Genomic DNA, 17,689 nt, shown 5'->3' on the forward strand with positions numbered 1-17,689 from the left:
CAGGGTGACTATAGTTAATAATACTGTACTGCATATTTGAAAATTGTTAAGAGAATAGATCTTAAAAGGTCTCATCACAAGAAAAAAAATCTTGTAACCATGTATGGTCCCTAGCCTTACTGTGGTTATCATTTCACAGTATATATGAACATCGAATCATTGTGTCGTACACCTGAAACTAATGCTATCTATCGATTATTCCTCAATTTTAAAACCTTATTTTTATAATTTTCAGGTATAATTTATACACCAAGAGATACATAGATATTAAGGGCAGAGCTTAATAAGTTTTGACAAATGTATTATCTATACCCAAACCAAGATTCAGAATATTTCCATCACCGCAGAAAGTTCATGCCTATCCCACTCCAGTCAACCCCACTCCAGGACTCCACCGTTCTCATTTCTGTCACCAAAGATCAGCTGAACCCATCTTGAACATCAGATTAACTGGAATCCTATGGTGTATCTTTTGTGTCTTCCTTCTTTTACTCAATGTCAACCAGACTCATCCATGTTGTTTCAGTAGTTTATTTTTTTTTAATAAGTAGGATTATATTATTGATTCTGTTTTCAAAACCCAGTCATATTACTAATTTGCCCCTCAAAATTCTTTCCATTCAGTGTGTCTCCTGCATGCTCCTTTGCATGCAGCTGCCTCCTCTAACTCTCCTTGGCAAAGCTTGAAGTGAGAAAGATACGTAAGTAGAATATTTTGTCCGCAAGGATGCCATTTCAGGTAGGAGTGATTCTGCCCTCAGGAGAAACTGACAACCAGGCAGTCCAGCATTGTGGTCATGAGTACAGACTTCAGAATAGACAGATCGAGGTTCTCATTTCTAGTCCAGCACTTAGCAGATGGGTGGCTGGGGACAGGTGATTTAACCTCTCAGTGACTGTTTTCCCATTTGCAAAATGAGGATAATAATACCTTCCTAATAGGGATTTGTGAGGACTAAATTATATTGTACATAAAATGTCTGGCATAATAGAAACTAATAATAGCCTCAAGTTAGACTATAATAAATATCCTCCTGCTTCATTCACATACTTTCAGCTTTTCTAAGTCTTAATGGGTTTTATACTTTACATTTTCAGACTCTTTTAAAAATAAAGAGTTCATGACTATATCTAGAAAACTCTGTCAGATATTTACTTAAAAGAAATGCTATTTCCTCTGGAAAAAAATAAAAGCCTTTCATCATTTATTCAATGACAAGTACATACTGAGTTCTGATGCTGAGGGGCTCTTCATAAGAGTTAAGGACACAGACCTAGCTTCCAGGATATTTGGTTTTGGAGGGGAATAAAATAAGCACAAAAATAACTATAATACAAAGCAGAGTATGGTCAATAATAATAATAATTAACATCTACAAACAAAGCTAGTGGAGGTGATGGCATTCCAGTTGAGCTATTTCAAACCCTAAAAGATGATGCTGTGAAAGTGCTGCACTCAATATGCCAGCAAATTTGGAAAACTCAGCAGTGGCCACAGGACTGGAAAAGGTCAGTTTTCATTCCAATCCCAAAAAAAGGTAATGCCAAAGAATGCTCAAACTACTGCACAATTGCACTCATCTCACACACCAGTAAAGTAATGCTCAAAATTCTCCAAGCCAGGCTTCAGCAATATGTGAACCGTGAACTTCCAGAAGTTCAAGCTGGTTTTAGAAAAGGCAGAGGAACCAGGGATCAAATTGCCAACATCCGTTGGATCATCGAAAAAGCAAGAGAGTTCCAGAAAAACATCTCTTTCTGCTTTATTGACTATGCCAAAGCCTTTGACGGTGTAGATCACAATAAACTGTGGAAAATTCTGCAAGAGATGGGAAATACCAGACCACCTGACCTGCCTCTTGAGAAACCTGTATACAGGTCAGGAAGCAACAGTTAGAACTGAACATGGAACAACAGACTGGTTCCAAACAGGAAAAGGAGTACGTCAAGGCTGTATATTGTCACCCTGCTTATTTAACTTTTATGCAGAGTACATCATGAGAAATGCTGGGCTGGAGGAAGCACAAACTGGAATCAAGATGGAAACAGTGGCTGACTTTATTTTTCTGGGCTCCAAAATCACTGAGATGGTGACTGCAGCCATGAAATTAAAAGACGCTTGCTCATCAGAAGGAAAGTTATGACCAACCTATACAGCATATTAAAAAGCAGATACATTACTTTGCCAACAAAGGTCTGTCTAGTCAAGGCTATGGTTTTTCCAGTAGTCATGTATGGATGTGAGAGCTGGACTATAAAGAAAGCTGAGCACCGAAGAATTGATGCTTTTGAACTGTGGTGTTGGAGAAGACTCTTGAGAGTCCCTTGAACTGCAAGGAGATCCAACCAGTCCATCCTAAAGGAGATCAGTCCTGGGTGCTCATTGGAGCGACTGATGTTGAAGCTGAAACTCCAGTACTTTGGCCACCTGATGCGAAGAGCTGACTCATTGGAAAAGACTCTGATGCTGGGAGGGATTGGGGGCAGGAGGAGAAGGGGACGACAGAGGATGAGATGGTTGGATGCATCACCGACTCAATGGACACGGGTTTGGGTGGACTCCGGGAGTTGGTGATGGACAGGGAGGCCTGGCGTGCTGCAGTTCATGGGGTCGCGAAGACTCGGAGACGACTGAGAGACTGAACTGAACTGAACTGAATATAGTGGTTAAGAGCATGGTCCCTGGAGTCATACTATATGATTGAAATAGTGGCTCAGTCATGTGATGTTGGGGAAGTTACTTAACCTCTTTGTGTGTTATTCACTTATAAAATGGGAATAATAATAGCACTTATCTAGCAGGGCTGTTAGAAGAAGTAGATGAGTTAAAATATGTAAAAAATTAATACATTAGAAAATATGCAATAAATAATAGCTAACACTCATTGAGGGCTTCCTTGTTGGCTCAGTAGTAAAGAATCCACCTGCCAAGGCAGGTTTGATCCCTGGGTCAGGAAGATCCCCTGGAGAAGGAAATGGTAACCCACTCCAGTTTTCTTGCATGGGAAATTCCATGGACAGAGAAGCCTGGTGGGCTACAGTCAATGGGGTCGCAATAGAATCAGACACAACTTAGTGACTAAATAACAACAAAAACCCACTTATTGAACACTATGTGCCAAGCACTGCGTTAAATGGTTTCTATGCATTTCTTCACACGATCTCCACAATGTTGTCTCTACCATTATGCCCATTTTACTCACAAGGCAACTGAGGGGCAGGAAGTTTAGGTAATGTGCCCAAGATTACATAGCTAGTAAACAGCAAATCCCGTAGAAAAGACCTATCCATAAAATGGGGACAGTGATAAAAGTACTTACCTTAATGAGAATTAAACAAATTAATATTTGAATGATGGTTAGAACAGAGCCTAGAGCACAATAAGGCCTAGTTAAATACAAATTGCTATGGTGATTCTGAAATGGCAGTAAATAACTAAGGAAGGCTTGAAAGGAGAGAGAGAAGTGGAGCAAGAGGAGGAAAGGGGAGGAAAGGAGAGAAGAGGGAGAGAAGGGAGGGGAGGAAGGGGGAGGAGACAGGAGGAAGAAGAGGGAGGAGGAGCTGGAGAGAGAAAGGGGGTTGGGAGACAGACTGGTAAAGGTCAGAGTAGAGCAGGCAAAAAGAAATAAATAATAGGAGTAATTAAGTCTGATTAGGTTAAAAACAAAACCCCTCCCCTTTCCTCCAGTTAGTTACTATTTCTGCCAGCTGTACCTCGATATATCTTTTATCATCTTCTTTGACTCCTGTAGAATCTGCTATCCGTACCCTCTTGTCATCCATTTTACAATACTTATGGAGTGCCTCTATGTGCTGGGCACTGTTCTGAGCCCTGGAGATATGCCAATGAACAAGACAGGCCACATCTCAGTTCCTATTCTGCACTATAATAATGCCAATACTCCAAGCTGGATTCCCAGCTTTTGGTCAGCACTTCTCCAATCCATATTCCACAGGGCCACCAGAGAGACTAGATGATACAGATCCGATCCGGACACTCCCTAGTTTAAATCCCCCCTGTTTAAACAGATTTCAATCTCTCGAGCATCGTGTTCAAGGTCTGTCACGAACTGTCCCGCACAGCCTTATCTCCCAGGCTTCACCTCCATGCAGACCGCACTTGTGACACAGTAAATCACTCAAAATCTTAGACAAGCGCACTTAGAAATAAGCACCTGCTGAAGGGATGTGGCTAGAACTCCATCCCTATTTCATCCTTCTACACTGAAACCTTAGGATAGTCTGGTTGCTCCCGCCTCCAGCCTGTCAGACTAAAAATCAGCCCTGACTCCTCCACAGCCTGGGCATCCTGAGAAGCCTGTGAGCACTCCTACCCAAGCGGGAGCCGGAAGAGGACGGGCTTCGCGCGACCTCAGGGCCGCCATCTTGGCTGAGTTGGCCGGAAGAAGTCTGGCAAGTCGGCAAGCGAGTGCTCACTGAGACTGCGCGGTGGCCGCGCCGCGGCAACCGTCCCGAGCCTTCTGCGGTACAGCCCAGCAGCCGCAAAACCCCGTGTCATCTCTCCTAGTCCTCCTGCAGCCGCCCTAGCCGCTGTCCAACCCCTCCACCGGGGTTTGTGCAGCGGCTCGCACACCCCGCGGCCCGCGTACGCGCTCTGCACCTGCCTACCCGAAAACATGTTGCAGAAACCCGAGAGCGGGGCTCTCCCCATCCCTCAGGCGGAGAGGGAGATGGATGGCAGCCATGACGGTGAGACCCAGGCTCTGACCGCCTCGCAGGAGATGGCCCCGAGCCCCCTCCTGCAGGAGAGGCCCGAGGAGGACCTTGGCGCTGTAAGGGAGGAGGGGGCTACAGAACCCTCTCTCACCCCGAAAGGCGCGAGGGCTTTGGCAGCCAAAACCTTGGCCCGGCGTAGACCCTGCCGCCGTCTGGATCGGACGGTAGCCGAGTTGGTGCAGTTTCTGCTGTTGAAGGACAGGAAGAAGAGCCCCATCACTCGCTCCGAGATGGTGAAATACGTTATCGGAGACTTAAAGGATCTGTTCCCTGAGATCATCGCAAGGGCCGCAGAGCATCTGCGGTATGTCTTCGGTTTCGAGCTGAAACAGCTTGACCGCAAGCACCACACTTACATCCTGATCAACAAGCTAAAACCTATTGAGGATGAGGAGGAGGCTCTGAGAGGAGATGGCCCCAGGTTGGGTCTCTTAATGATGATCCTGGGCCTTATCTACATGAAAGGTAATAGCGCCAGAGAGGCACAGGTCTGGGCGATGCTGCGTCGGTTGGGGGTGCGTCCCTCAAAGTATCACTTCCTCTTTGGGTACCCGAAGAGGCTTATTATGGAAGATTTCGTGCAGCTGAGATACCTCAATTACAGGCGTGTGCCTCACACCAACCCACCGGAATGTGAATTCTCTTGGGGTCCCCGAAGCAACTTGGAAACCAGCAAGATGAAAGTCCTGGGGTTCGTGGCCAAGCTCCATAAGAAAGAACCCCAGCACTGGCCAGTGCAGTACCGTGAGGCCCTGGCAGATGAGGCTGATAGGGCCAGAGCTGGGGCAAGTGTGAGGGCTAGGGCAAGCACCCACCTCTGGTGAGGGCCAGCTAGGGATGGGGGTGGGGGGGGATATAAAAGCTACCGTCTGCATCATAAGTAGACTCGGTGGGGAGAGGGTCTTTATTTCTGTAGCATTTGTGTTCGTGTAACTAGAATTTAGTTTTTGTATCTTGCTCAGTTTTGCTATGTTTAATATACTGTTAAATTGATGTTTATAAATGAAATTCGTCTACTTTTTCCTGTAGGATTTTGTTGTAGATTTTTGCTGGTTTTGTAAAATGAATTGAAAAACTTTACATTTTCTTCTGTGGTCTTGAACAAATTATGCAGCACCAAATGATGTATTTAAATAATTTGAAGGAACTCAGCAGTATAATGATCTGGTACCAGGGGGAAAAAATAGCTGAATGGTCTCTAGCTTTCTAACAGTTTTTGTCTATTGTATAAAGAAAAAAGGCTGACATGTAACTCTGCTTAGTTTTTATAATATCTGGTGGTGGGGGGTGGGCATGCAATTAGAGGTATAACCTGGTACATGTTAATAAACATTTGTTAAGCATCTTTTGTGTGATGCACTGTTGGGGGTATTTGGGAATTAAAGGGCTTCCCAGGTGACTCAGGTTAAAGACTCTGCCTGCAATGCAGGAGACCCCGGTTCCATCCCTGGGCTGGGAAGATCCCCTGGAGAAGGGACTGGCAACCCACTTCAGTATTCTTACCTGGAGAATTCCGTAGACAATGGAGCCTGGAGAGCTACAGTCCGTGGGATCCAACAGAGTTGGACATGACTGAGCAACTAATACATGCTGAGCAAGATAAAGGTCCTACTCTTCAGAGCTGGACAGTAAATAAATAAACCAGAAATTACAGTGCAGTGAGTTGAAGGCTGCAGCGAGACACCTAGCCCCACTGGAGTGATTGGGTGAGGCTTGCCTGAAATTACCTTTAGTGGGACTTCAGTGTAGGGAAGGTGAAAAGACAGGGTGGGAGGAGACGGGGGGGGGGGGGGGAGGCATGAAGGGGGGTGAGGAAAAGAAGTTGCAATGAGGAGATGGTATTAAAAATGACTACTTAAGATGCTCTTGAGTTACATGGGATGACTTGATAGATAACAGATCTGGAAAACAGCCGCCTTTGGCCAGTGCACTTGGCCCAGGGCACTTTATTACAGTGCATACATGATGGTGTCTATTGGCATTTTGGTCTTCTCCATCTCCCTTCTCTCAATCTTCATACGTTTTCCTCTTCTACCAAAGCCCTCAGGGACCAAGCACTATAACAATTCTGGAACAGTGTGTAGGGTGGAGGGTACGTGTGACGTCCACTACTGCCAAGAAGTCTTCACGATCTCTCCCTTGGCACCAGGAAGCCCAGCACCTTCATCAGTGTTTCTGCTTGCTGCTTTCCACTTGCTATCTCCCATTAGGAGAACTGTAGACATCTTTCACATTCTTAATACACATGAAGAGTCATCAACAAAAGCAGCTCAAGCCTCTGCAGTGCCCACCACCTTCACTCTGAGGATGAATTCTATAGGATGGGTACATCGAAGAATAAGGAATCTAGATGAGTGGTAAACTAGAGCTGGGTGTAGGAGGATTGAGATGCTGGCCCCTACAGCTGCCATATATGGAAGACCCACTTCCTTCTTTCTTTACTGCCAGTTTTTGTGTGTGTGCACTTTCCATTGACCTGAATAACATCTGAGTATGTTAAGGTTAGCATGGAATACAAACACTTTGAGATAAAAGCCCAGGGATCCAAAAAATCACAGTGAGACCAAAAGCTGTAAGTTTATGGGTAAAAAAGTTTGCTAATGATTATGACTTCTGGACAGTTTATTAATATTAATTCATTAAACAAAAGTACTGAGTGCCCACTATATGCCAAGGACTCTGCTGGGTTCCAAAGATGAAAAGGGAAAACTGATTTTACCCTCAAGGAATAATAGTGATAATTTCTCACATTTGTATTTTCGCACAGCTGTTGAGAGGTCAGCAGTGTCTGTACCTGAGGGTCTGATTACTTGGTGATTTGCTTACGGTCACTTGACAAAAGATAGCAACAAGACAAGAACCCAAGTCCCTTGCCTCCCAGTGTGTTTCATTCTAGTACATTGTGCCCCATGTCTGGGTTTCGATATATTGTATGTGATTTTATTTATCACAACTGCAAGAATCAAACGAGGCACATGTAATTAACGCCAGTTGCCACTGCAATCCTTATGGGATAAGTAGAATAGAAATACTTCCCATTTCACTGGCAGTAGAGGTGACTTTCGGAGAAGGCAATGGCACCCCAATTCAGTACTCTTGCCTGGCAAATCCCATGGACGGAGGAGCCTGGTAGGCTGCAGTCCATAGGGTCTCTAGGAGTGGGACACGACTGAGCGACTTCACTTTCACTTTTCACTTTCATGCACTGGAGAAGGAAATGGCAACCCACTCCAGTGTTCTTGCCTGGAGAATCCCAGGGATGGGAAAACCTGGTGGGCTGCCGTCTATGGGGTCGCACAGAGTCAGACACAACTGAAGCAACTTAGCAGCAGCAGACTTTGCTGAAAGGCAGAAGTATAGTTCATGGCAAGACAGGACTAACAACTACCATTTATTAGACATCTGCTACAGGCCAAAAGCATTCCCCTTTCCTTTTCACCACCATATTGCAAAGTTGGGTATTATGAAATACCTTCATTTTACAGATATTAATACTTGCCATTTATTCAATACCTAATATGAGCCAGCTTTTTAATGCTTTACATATGTTTTAATGATTTTTATAACAATCTAACAGGATAGATGCTATCTGTTCCATTTTGAACTGTGAAAACTGAAACTCAGAGAAGCTATAAAGTTCTCATAGATAGCATATGACATAACAAGGGTTGGAACTGAAGCCTGACTGAGTCAAAACCCCACAGCTTTTCACTGTTACACATTTCCTTCTTTTTGGAACTCCTTTCAGACTTGGGGACTTATGTTCTTTCTTGCAAACATGGCTATCTCTCTGGAAATGCAAACAAGGATTGTATAACCAAGGTAATTAGGACAAGACTGGTCTGTGAGAAGGTAAAAAGGAGGTTAAAATAAAGTTGGAGAGTTATCTGTGGACACTGGTTCCAGCTCTGCCTACCCACAGTGTTCTGAGTGCTGACCACAATGTGTAGAATGTGTAGCTTTACTCAAATTCAGCACGTTTTGTTCTTATAGGCCATGTTTCCTCAATCTTCGTTAGTCTGCTCTCTCCATTAAGGCTCAAATTAAGTCTTTCATGCCATGAAACAATCAACTACCATTTGTGAACCTGCAAATAGTCCCAACGTTGCTTCCAGATGGTACAGAGGGCTGGCAGAACTCATACCCTTGCCTCAGGATGAAAGACCTCCCATGTCACAGATGCCATCATCAGCTTCTCCGAAGTACTAAAAGTGTGGCCTCTGGGCCCATGTGTAGAGCAGACCTTGGCCATGGTGAGGGCAAGAGATGAATTCCCCCATGGATTACAGTCACTCACATGAGGGAGAAGGAAGGCCGGGATCCCTGGTCTTCTTTCCCTTCAGGCACAAACAGAACTAGATCTTCCTGGGTGAAACTGTGGGTGGGAGAGCAAAGAGATTTTGTCAGGAGAGTGATAGCAGATGGATTACTTCAGATCATACTTACTCTACCACAACTAGGTAACAAAGCCAGGAAAGAGAAGTCCCTTGAAAACTGTGAATCAAGTCTTAGACAATGGGAAAGTTTCAGTTCTGCCACAGACTCTGCAGGGATCTTGACATTCAGCGGAGTCAGGACTTTTGACCCATTGGAACTTGAAGAGTGGGCGTTTGGAAACAGGCTCCAGTTGATTACAGCCCCAACATCTAACAGTCACGAAGGGCTCTGGAGGTGGCAGCTCATTCACAGCCCCTGTAAATCAGGCCTCAATTCATAGGCTCAATCACAATTTCCACTTGAGATAATTATGCTCCATGCCTTGGTTATGGTGGCAATTGATGCTTGTGCAAAATAGTCCTCAAATTGTGCAGCCCAGCAGAGATGGCAACAATTACCTCCCAGCAGAAATATAGTGTACTGACTAAAGAGGTTAGGTGTTCTGAAAAGTGTCCCAATCAGGGCCTTTTAAAAGTCATGACTATGTGACCTTGAACAAGGAATTCCAAATTCTGAGGACTGAAACTCTAGGAAAGATTAGTGGGTGATTAGAGTTAATGGTTAGCTACAATCCACACCCATGACCCATCTTACCAGCTGACTGCAGACCCTGCCCAGTTCCCAGGCTAGTCGCCACTGATAACAATAGCAGTCAACAATTATTAAGCCTTATCTATCAGGCATGGTGCTAAGATGATAACCGAGACGATAACCAAATTGGCTCCCTGTCTACTCCAGTACCCTCTCAACAGCCAGTCGAAGGTGAACTGGATGAAATTTTTCTTCCTGAAGCAGTTCAACAATGGGAGACTCGGCCTCCTGCTGATCACTCTCCTGGGCATCCTGGCTGAGGTGCTCATCAAGGCGGGATACTACTGACAGACCCCCGCCACCTCCTCATCATCTCTGCTGAATTATTCTTCTGCTAAGTGGATAACGAACCAATCATTTTTAAATCATACCAGAACTTTTAAGAAGATATGCAAACACACCATTTTCACCATTCACCATTAATAAAACTCACCACTTCAATCAAAGCCCCCCCACTTACCCGCCCCCCCGGCGCCCCAGGACTGAGTATGCTTGCTCAGAGAACCTGCGTCCCTAGAGCTCTGGGCCTGGGTGGGGAGTGCGCTGGGTGATCCCATGTTCCCAGAACCTGCTCAGTGACTCCTCCTCTCCAGGGACATGGGGCTTTCCACCCCCACCTTCAGGCAGCACCCCTGAAGCCTTCCAGAGTCCGCCCCACCCAGGTTTCCATGTCTCAGTCCAGAGAGGTGAGGCAAGATCTCCCAGACCCCTCAGGGTTTGGGGCACTAGAACTGGGGTATGGGGATCCCTGTCCCTGATCCTAGGACCTGAAGACTGACCTCCAGAAGGCGTTCCTCCTTTTTCACCAGTCTCCATCCTGTCTCGTGCTTGGCTTGTGATGGTCAGTTGTAACGTCCACATGGGGTAAATCCTCAGGGTCCTGGAAGACAGCTGCCAGGTTGGTGCAAGAATCACCTGTCATTCATAGGCTGTGTGAGTCTTACAAAGCCACTGGCCTGTTTCACTTCTGTTGTGACAGTACTCAGACAATACCCACCCTCTAGCAGGGCCTGCACGTGGCAAGTCAGTGGCTCTTCAGGGACGAATCTTGTTTCTGTACCACGAGGCAAGTAAGCATCGTCTTGGCTTTCCTTGTGGCTCAGCTGGTAAAGAATCTGCCTGCAATGCCAGAGATCTGGGTTTGATCCCTGGGTTGGGAAGATCCCCTGGAGAAGGGAATGGCTACCCACTCCATTTTTCTGGCCTGGAGAATTCTATGGACTGTATAGTCCATGGGGTCGCGAAGAATCAGACATGACTGAGCGACTTCCACATTCACTTCACTTCTACACAACAGCCCCATGAGGCAGATTCTGCATTAGCTGTCATTGCAACACTGTAGGCAGACCACAAGGAAGGCATAATCCCTTTCATGCTGTCAGTGCACAAGTTAAGTGACTTGCCCAAGGTCATGACATAACTTGTGAACTGTGAATCCAGAAGTTGAACCTGAATCTCCTGGTTCTTGCTGTTAGTGCACCCTGCTGGTCTGCAGAAGGTTCTCAGGGAGCACCCAAGCTCCCTTTGGGAAAATGGGGCTGCGGGAGAAGAAAGAAAACCTCTGGGCCTGCTCCTTTATACCATTACCTAGAGCACCCAGAGTAGAGTCAGTAAGGAACAGGAGGAACAAATTGGCTTCTCTGACTGCAGGGTCACCAGAAGGGACCCAGACTGGGAGGGGAGCCCATTTGGAGGAATGCCAGCTCTGGGCAGCAGCACTGTGGTTCCTGCAGTGGGGGACCTGGTGCCCAAGATGCAGAGGGGTGTCAGCACAGGGAGGGGCCGCCATGAGGCCAGAGAGGGCTCCTACAATGGCACGTCCTTGGCCCCCAGGGCAGACGGATCCGCTTTTCACCCCACTCTGCCATGCTCTCCTGTCTGCCTTCAGCTGAGGACCTAATTCTCTGACCTTTGGTTTCCTCATCTTTCAAACAGAGATAAAGCTGCTGCTGCTAAGTCACTTCAGTTGTGTCTGACTCTGTGCGACCCCATAGACAGCAGCCCACCAGGCTTCCCCGTCCCTGGGATTCTCCAGGCAAGAACACTAGAGTGGGTTGCCATTTCCTTCTCCAATGCATGAAAGTGAAAAGTGAAAGTGAAGTCGCTCAGTCATGTCCGACTCTAGTGACCCCATGGACTGCAGCCTACCAGGCTCCTCCGTCCGTGGGATTTTCCTGCCAAAAGTACTGGAGTGGGGTGCCATTGCCTTCTCCGAGAGATAAAGCTACCTACTTCAAAACACCATGAAGCCTGAAGGAGGGGATTACCAGGCACTTCGCACAAGATCTGCCACATGGGAACTAGTGTTATTATAAACTGTGTTCACTCATTGCAACAAACACTTACCTTCTGTACATACATCCTGGTGGTGAGATTACAGCAGAGAATAACAGACAAAAATCCTTGTCCTCTAGAGCTTGCAGGTCAGTATGAGGAGATAGACAATAAGGAAGTATGATACACAGCATGGTGGATGGAGTCTATGTTGCAGGGAGAAACAAAGCAGGAAAGGGGGTGTGCGATTTTAAACAGCCTGCTCAGGGAAAGCCTCGCCACTGAGACATTTGAGTCAAAACTGAAGGTGAGAAGCAGGAAGCCCACAAGCTGTCTGAGTCGGGGGACCCAGGAGGAGGGGGTGCCAGCAGATGGAACAATGAGTGTGAAGGCCAAGGGTGGAAGCAGGCCAGGCGGTTTCTGAGAAGTAGCTCCTACAAGCAGAGTGAGAGATGGGGGAGGGCTGAGAAGTAGGAGTGTTCCTTCTCCTCAAGGAGCTGGCACAAGGACCTAAAACAATGAATAAACACAGATCTGCACCTAAGAGTTACCCTCGGAGCTCAGCAGAGGAAGAAACCACAGCAGCCTGAGGCAGCAGGGCCTTCCGCTGGGCCCTGAAGGGGAAGGAAAGAGAAAATATTCCTTATATGTAGCGTTTGTGTTTCTAATTATAAGTGCTTGTAGTGGAAAATTTGGAGAGTTCCATAAAAATATAAAGAAGAAAATGGATTCTCTAGAACACTGGCACCCAGAGGCAACCACAGTTAACAGGGCAGTACAGTTTTATATCTGTCTCTAGTGTATTTAGTTTTCACCTGCCAAGGGTAGAAATGATTTGTTGCTACTTTAACAAAATGAGTCACGACACTGAGCCCCACTCCATGCAATATGTCCTCAAATACTTCTGGGTGTTCCTAGTGGGACATCTCAAAGGATGTCACAAGTCCATCTATCCACAGCAGTCACCATGTGGGGCTTATGGAGGCCCATGAAAGGAGCGTCTGCCAGAGATGGTCCCATGGGGGGTCCTTAGCATCCATGGCTGCTGCCTCCTCTGATGGCCACCAGGGTACCAGAGGGATGCTGTGTTCTGTGTGCAGGGGTGGACAGCGTGTCCTTCTCCCCAACTCTGTGTCAAGAAATATCACCTGGGTCCCAAAGCAGCAGTGCCAGGCCCTCTCCAACCTCCTTAGGAAGCCTGCTTGTCTCTGCTTGCAATGTCTTACAAGCAACTCTCCAAACTTCAGCTGAAAATAGTTGCCTCCACCGGGACCAGTTCAGGTTCCCTTCCTCCACAACTCTTTTCCTCAAATCTTAGGAAAAAAAGGAAAAAAAAGGCAGTCCCTGTCTCCCAAGGCATGTCTGTTTACACTGCTGAACCAGAACAGTGAACATCTGCACTCACGTTGTCGGTGACTACACAGTTTAAGATTGGTGTTGATTTTCCCAAAACAAAGCAAAAGTCTGCCCCAGTGGTAAATTAAATTCTCTGCTGCTGCTGCTGCTAAGTCACATCAGTCGTGTCTGACTCTGCGCGACCCCATAGACGGCAGCCCACCAGGCTCCCCGTCCCTGGGATTCTCCAGGCAAGAACACTGGAGTGCATTGCCATTTCCTTCTCCAATGCATGAAAGTGAAAAGTGAAAGTGAAGTTGTGTCTGACTCTTCATGACCCCATGGACTGCAGCCTACCAGGCTCCTCCATCCATGGGATTTTCCAGGCAAGAGTACTGGAGTGGGGTGCCATTGCCTTCTCCAGATTAAATCCTCTACCTCTATGCAAATCACTAGCAATTAGTTCCTTTCCTCCACATTTCCCAGCTTCTCCTCATCATGTTTTTAAAACCATAGGGTGCATCTCAGCCAGGGATGCTGTATTCCATGAGAGATGGCTATAATTTAGGTAAAAGGTTGGAATGGAGGAAAGGATTCTAGGCAAGGGAAACCACTCCAGCTAAGGTCAGGTAGCAAGAGCGTGCGGTGTCCTGGGGACCATAAGGGGACCAATTAGGTTGAAGCAGAGTTTGTGGAGGAGAGGAGAGGGCGCTGTGGATGGAGAGAGACAGTGGCTGCGGGAAAACCGTGAGCACATTGACAGTGGCTTGGCTGGTCGTGAAGGGGGAGGCTGGAGGCAGGGAGGCCACTCCACGCTAGAGTGGATGGCAGCCTGACGTGGGGAGTGGTGCAGCAGGAACAAGAGTGGGAAGGACAGGCTGGGGGACGAGCTTGAAATGACTGGATAACTGATCAGCTTTGGGAAATGCAACAGAGGGACATGTGAGATATGACTCAGAACTTCAAGCTGTCATGTCTGGAAGAATGCTGGAGTCATTCATTAGAACAGCTGGATGCCCAGGGGGAGCTGGTTTGTGGTCAAGAAAATGGCTATGTCATCAGTTACCCTGAGTCTCAGCTGCTCAGTTGAATATCTGATGGATACTTGGAGCTGGGGCAGAGGAGGGACACTGAGGCTGAAGGTAGACACTCTGAGTCTCTTTGAAGACGTAGCCCAAACCATGGGCTTTCTCCTTGAGAGAGAGTGTAGAGGGAGGAGAGCAGAAGCTTGACAAGCTCAAGTTCTTGCTGAAAGCAAGGGTCTTGGCAGTCCCAAGCAGCTTACACAGAAACTCAGTCCTGCCCCCAGAGTGGCCTTCTGGGCCCATTTCCTAATTATATTTCTAATAAATGATCTGGGGGATAAGAAGAAAGTTCAGAGGCAATAGCATGGCCAGGGACTCATGGAAGTGGGAAAACAGAAGCTGCAAGTTGTTGCAAGTTGGTGTCAGTGACAGGGAGGCCAAGAGTCTTTGCGTGCATTAAAAAGAGAAGTACAAACACACAGTCGCACTGCGGCTGGAAGGACTCAGGACAGACCTAACCAAGGCTGAAATGGGTCAGCTCATGAGCTTCCAGACTTAGCAGCCTTTCTCTCCCAGCTTTATAAAGGACCTTCTGTCTTGGAATGGAACTTTCCAGGCAACAGCATCACCTTTGACCAGATCTGAGGTATCTCCACAGGACAGATCCCCAGCGAGGGAGGTTCCACTCAGGGAGAACCCACACATTCAGCCTCTCGGACACACAGGGCATGTTGCCCAGACACAAATGCACACTTGGTATATATCAATACACGTACAAATATCTCCTCCAACCCCACAGGAGACATAAAAAAATATCATTTGGCAACTATCATATATCAGGTACTTTGCCTAGAGCTTTCCAAGTATTTTTACATTTAGTCTCACAACAATTATGAGAGAAAGGGATCATTTTCCGATTTTGTAAAAAAAAAAAAAAAAAAAAACCAACCAAGGCTCAGAAAAGTGAAATATTTTGCCCAGGATCACATGCCTAGAAAATGGCAGCTGGTTCCTGACCCAGATGTGCCTGTGCACTCACATGTTATTATTCTTCTTTCTTCAATATGTGTACACAATAGACTCATACACACAAACATATACCCATCCCCTCTGCACACACAAAATCCCCATAGAAAGTAAGCTCCTTGAGGGCAAGGATTGCATTTTGTCCACTGATGTATCCCAGGCATCTGGAACAGGGACTGGGCACATAGTATACACTCAACGAATATTTTAGGGTTGTCATTAAATGAACCGAAAGCATACAGGCATGGAATACTCACCGGTGTGCAGATACGCCTACACACATACACATGAGCACACTCACTCACCTTCACACACACTTACTAAATACATTAAATCCACTGTCTGAAAGGAGATGCCAGGTGAGGCCCCAGGTCTCAGAGGTGCCCCCACCCCTCACCCCAGGCCTGCTCCATCAGCGGCCTCATCGCTGATCTCCCCAGACCCCTCCCTGGAGCAGCAACCAGCCCTCCCCGCAGCCTCATCACATCCCACCTCCTTCTTTTCTTAGTTCACTCAAAACAAAGAATTTTTCTAAAAGATCTTTACTAAGAGGGAAAGAGAAAAACATTAAAAAAAAAAAACAAACCTGTAAGCTCTTGAACAGAGGAGTCGACAGAGCCAGTTTCTTATCCTAAGTCGTGCCCTTGAGTCCAGCCACAGCCTGGCATAGCTGGTGAGGTGATCAGCTTGTGAAGATCAGGCCCTGCTTGGCTGCTCTGCCAGCAGTTCAGATGCCCAGCCTAAGGGAGCAGGGAGTTGACACGGCTGCTCAATCTGGGCGATTCTCTCTTCCTCTAGATATGGCTGCTGCTTCTGTCCAGGCACAGACTCTCCTGCCACCCTGGCCTTCAGTTAACTGCAGTTTTACACCCTCTTTTTTTCTGCCATCTGCTGTGCCCTGGGCTTGTAAACCAGGCTGGTCCAACCCAATCGCTCGGTAGAATTGTGTCAATTCTGTGTCTAAAACTCCAGCACCTTAATTCCTTCCTGGAGCCTCAAGCCTCTGCCCGGCATGGCTCCTGCCCACCTCTGGGCCTCCATCCACTCCACCCTTCTTTTATCTGTTCTCCAGTGACATTTGCAAAGCAGTTCTGATGGAGGTGCCGGAGCCCAGGGTCCCAAGGGTCTGTTCACTCAGACACCCCAGAGCAGATCCTGGGCCAGTGTATCAACACCACTGGGGTCTCTGGATTAAAAAGTAAGTTCCTGAGCCCACCCAAGGCCTGCTGGATCAGAGTCTCTGCAAGTGAGGCCCAGAAGCCAGCACTTTTAACAAGCTTCCCAGGTGACTCTCACACTCCAAAGTCCAAGAAGGACCACCCCAGATTTATTAAATTCCATACATATCCTCATGCATATATAATAATGATAGCTAAAATATTTATTGAGCACTTACGATGTGCCGGGAAGTATTCTCATGTATTAACTCAGTTCACCCTTATAACAAGGCTGAAAAGGAGGCATGGTATCACACCCACTTCATGGTGACTTGCCCAAGTTCACACTGCCTTTGATGGGAAGTCAGGAATCAAACCTAGGCTCTGTGACTTCCAAGCCTGCATGCAACCAGCATATACTCTCTAGCACACACAACTGCACCCACATCGACCACACACAAGACCCCTAACCCCTTAGAACCACTGACAAAAAAGTTCCAACGAAAAAAGATGGAGAGCCAGGGCATTTTCCAAGGCTCCTGGTTTCTCTCTCACCTCAAGTCTGGCATACGCAGATCTGAGCCGAGCGAGCCAGCAGCCACAGCCAGCAGAGCCAGGGAGCTGGTGAGCTGCAGCCCCAGGTCTTTGGCAGCACCCCCAGGCCCTGAGGCTCAGCTCTGCCTGCTGTAGGAAGCATGCCCACCACGGGCCTCTGCTGCCATGCCCCATGGACCCTGCCCCCCGGCCTCCACTGCCCAGTGTGGCGTGGCTCCCTGAGACCCGAGCCCCTGACAGGGCCCTCCCTGCAGCTAGAGAGCAGATGTGCGTGCAGCTTTCTCCAAAAGCAAGTCTTCTCAGGAATCCTGCCATGGGGGGAAGGTAGGAGGGTGGGGGAAGGAGTGGAAAAACAACTGAAATACCATAACACAGAAAAGTGATCCAAAGAAAAAGCAGCAACTGAGTATCTGGAAGGAATAAACTGAGGAGGAAAGGCGCAGAGTTGTGCAGCGTGGCCACGAGGCTGCCAACCTTGGCAGCCCAGGGCTGGGGGCTGGGGACTGGGCGGCGCCGTCAACTGGCCACAAGGCTGATCTGGCTAGGGGCTGA

At 47.3% G+C, this 17,689-nt stretch overlaps 1 protein-coding gene and 1 long non-coding RNA gene across 2 annotated transcripts; one reads left to right on the plus strand and one right to left on the minus strand.

Moving 5' to 3' along the window:
* The first annotated feature begins 4,402 nt into the window (after positions 1-4,402).
* MAGEF1 (MAGE family member F1) lies at positions 4,403-6,082 on the plus strand. Its single transcript, XM_061413821.1, has one exon. It carries the CDS (start codon positions 4,638-4,640, stop codon positions 5,559-5,561), a length of 924 nt encoding a protein of 307 aa, XP_061269805.1. The 5' UTR covers positions 4,403-4,637; the 3' UTR covers positions 5,562-6,082.
* A 2,033-nt stretch (positions 6,083-8,115) lies between these two features.
* LOC133245991 (uncharacterized) lies at positions 8,116-17,422 on the minus strand. The gene is made up of 3 exons (XR_009735837.1): positions 16,012-17,422; positions 10,545-10,645; positions 8,116-9,112 (listed from the first exon to the last, which is right to left on the minus strand). It is a non-coding gene; the product is annotated as an uncharacterized LOC133245991 (long non-coding RNA).
* Between the last annotated feature and the right edge of the window lie 267 nt (positions 17,423-17,689).

This window comes from Bos javanicus, chromosome 1, assembly GCF_032452875.1.
Source record: "Bos javanicus breed banteng chromosome 1, ARS-OSU_banteng_1.0, whole genome shotgun sequence".
Taxonomy (NCBI): domain Eukaryota; kingdom Metazoa; phylum Chordata; class Mammalia; order Artiodactyla; family Bovidae; genus Bos; species Bos javanicus.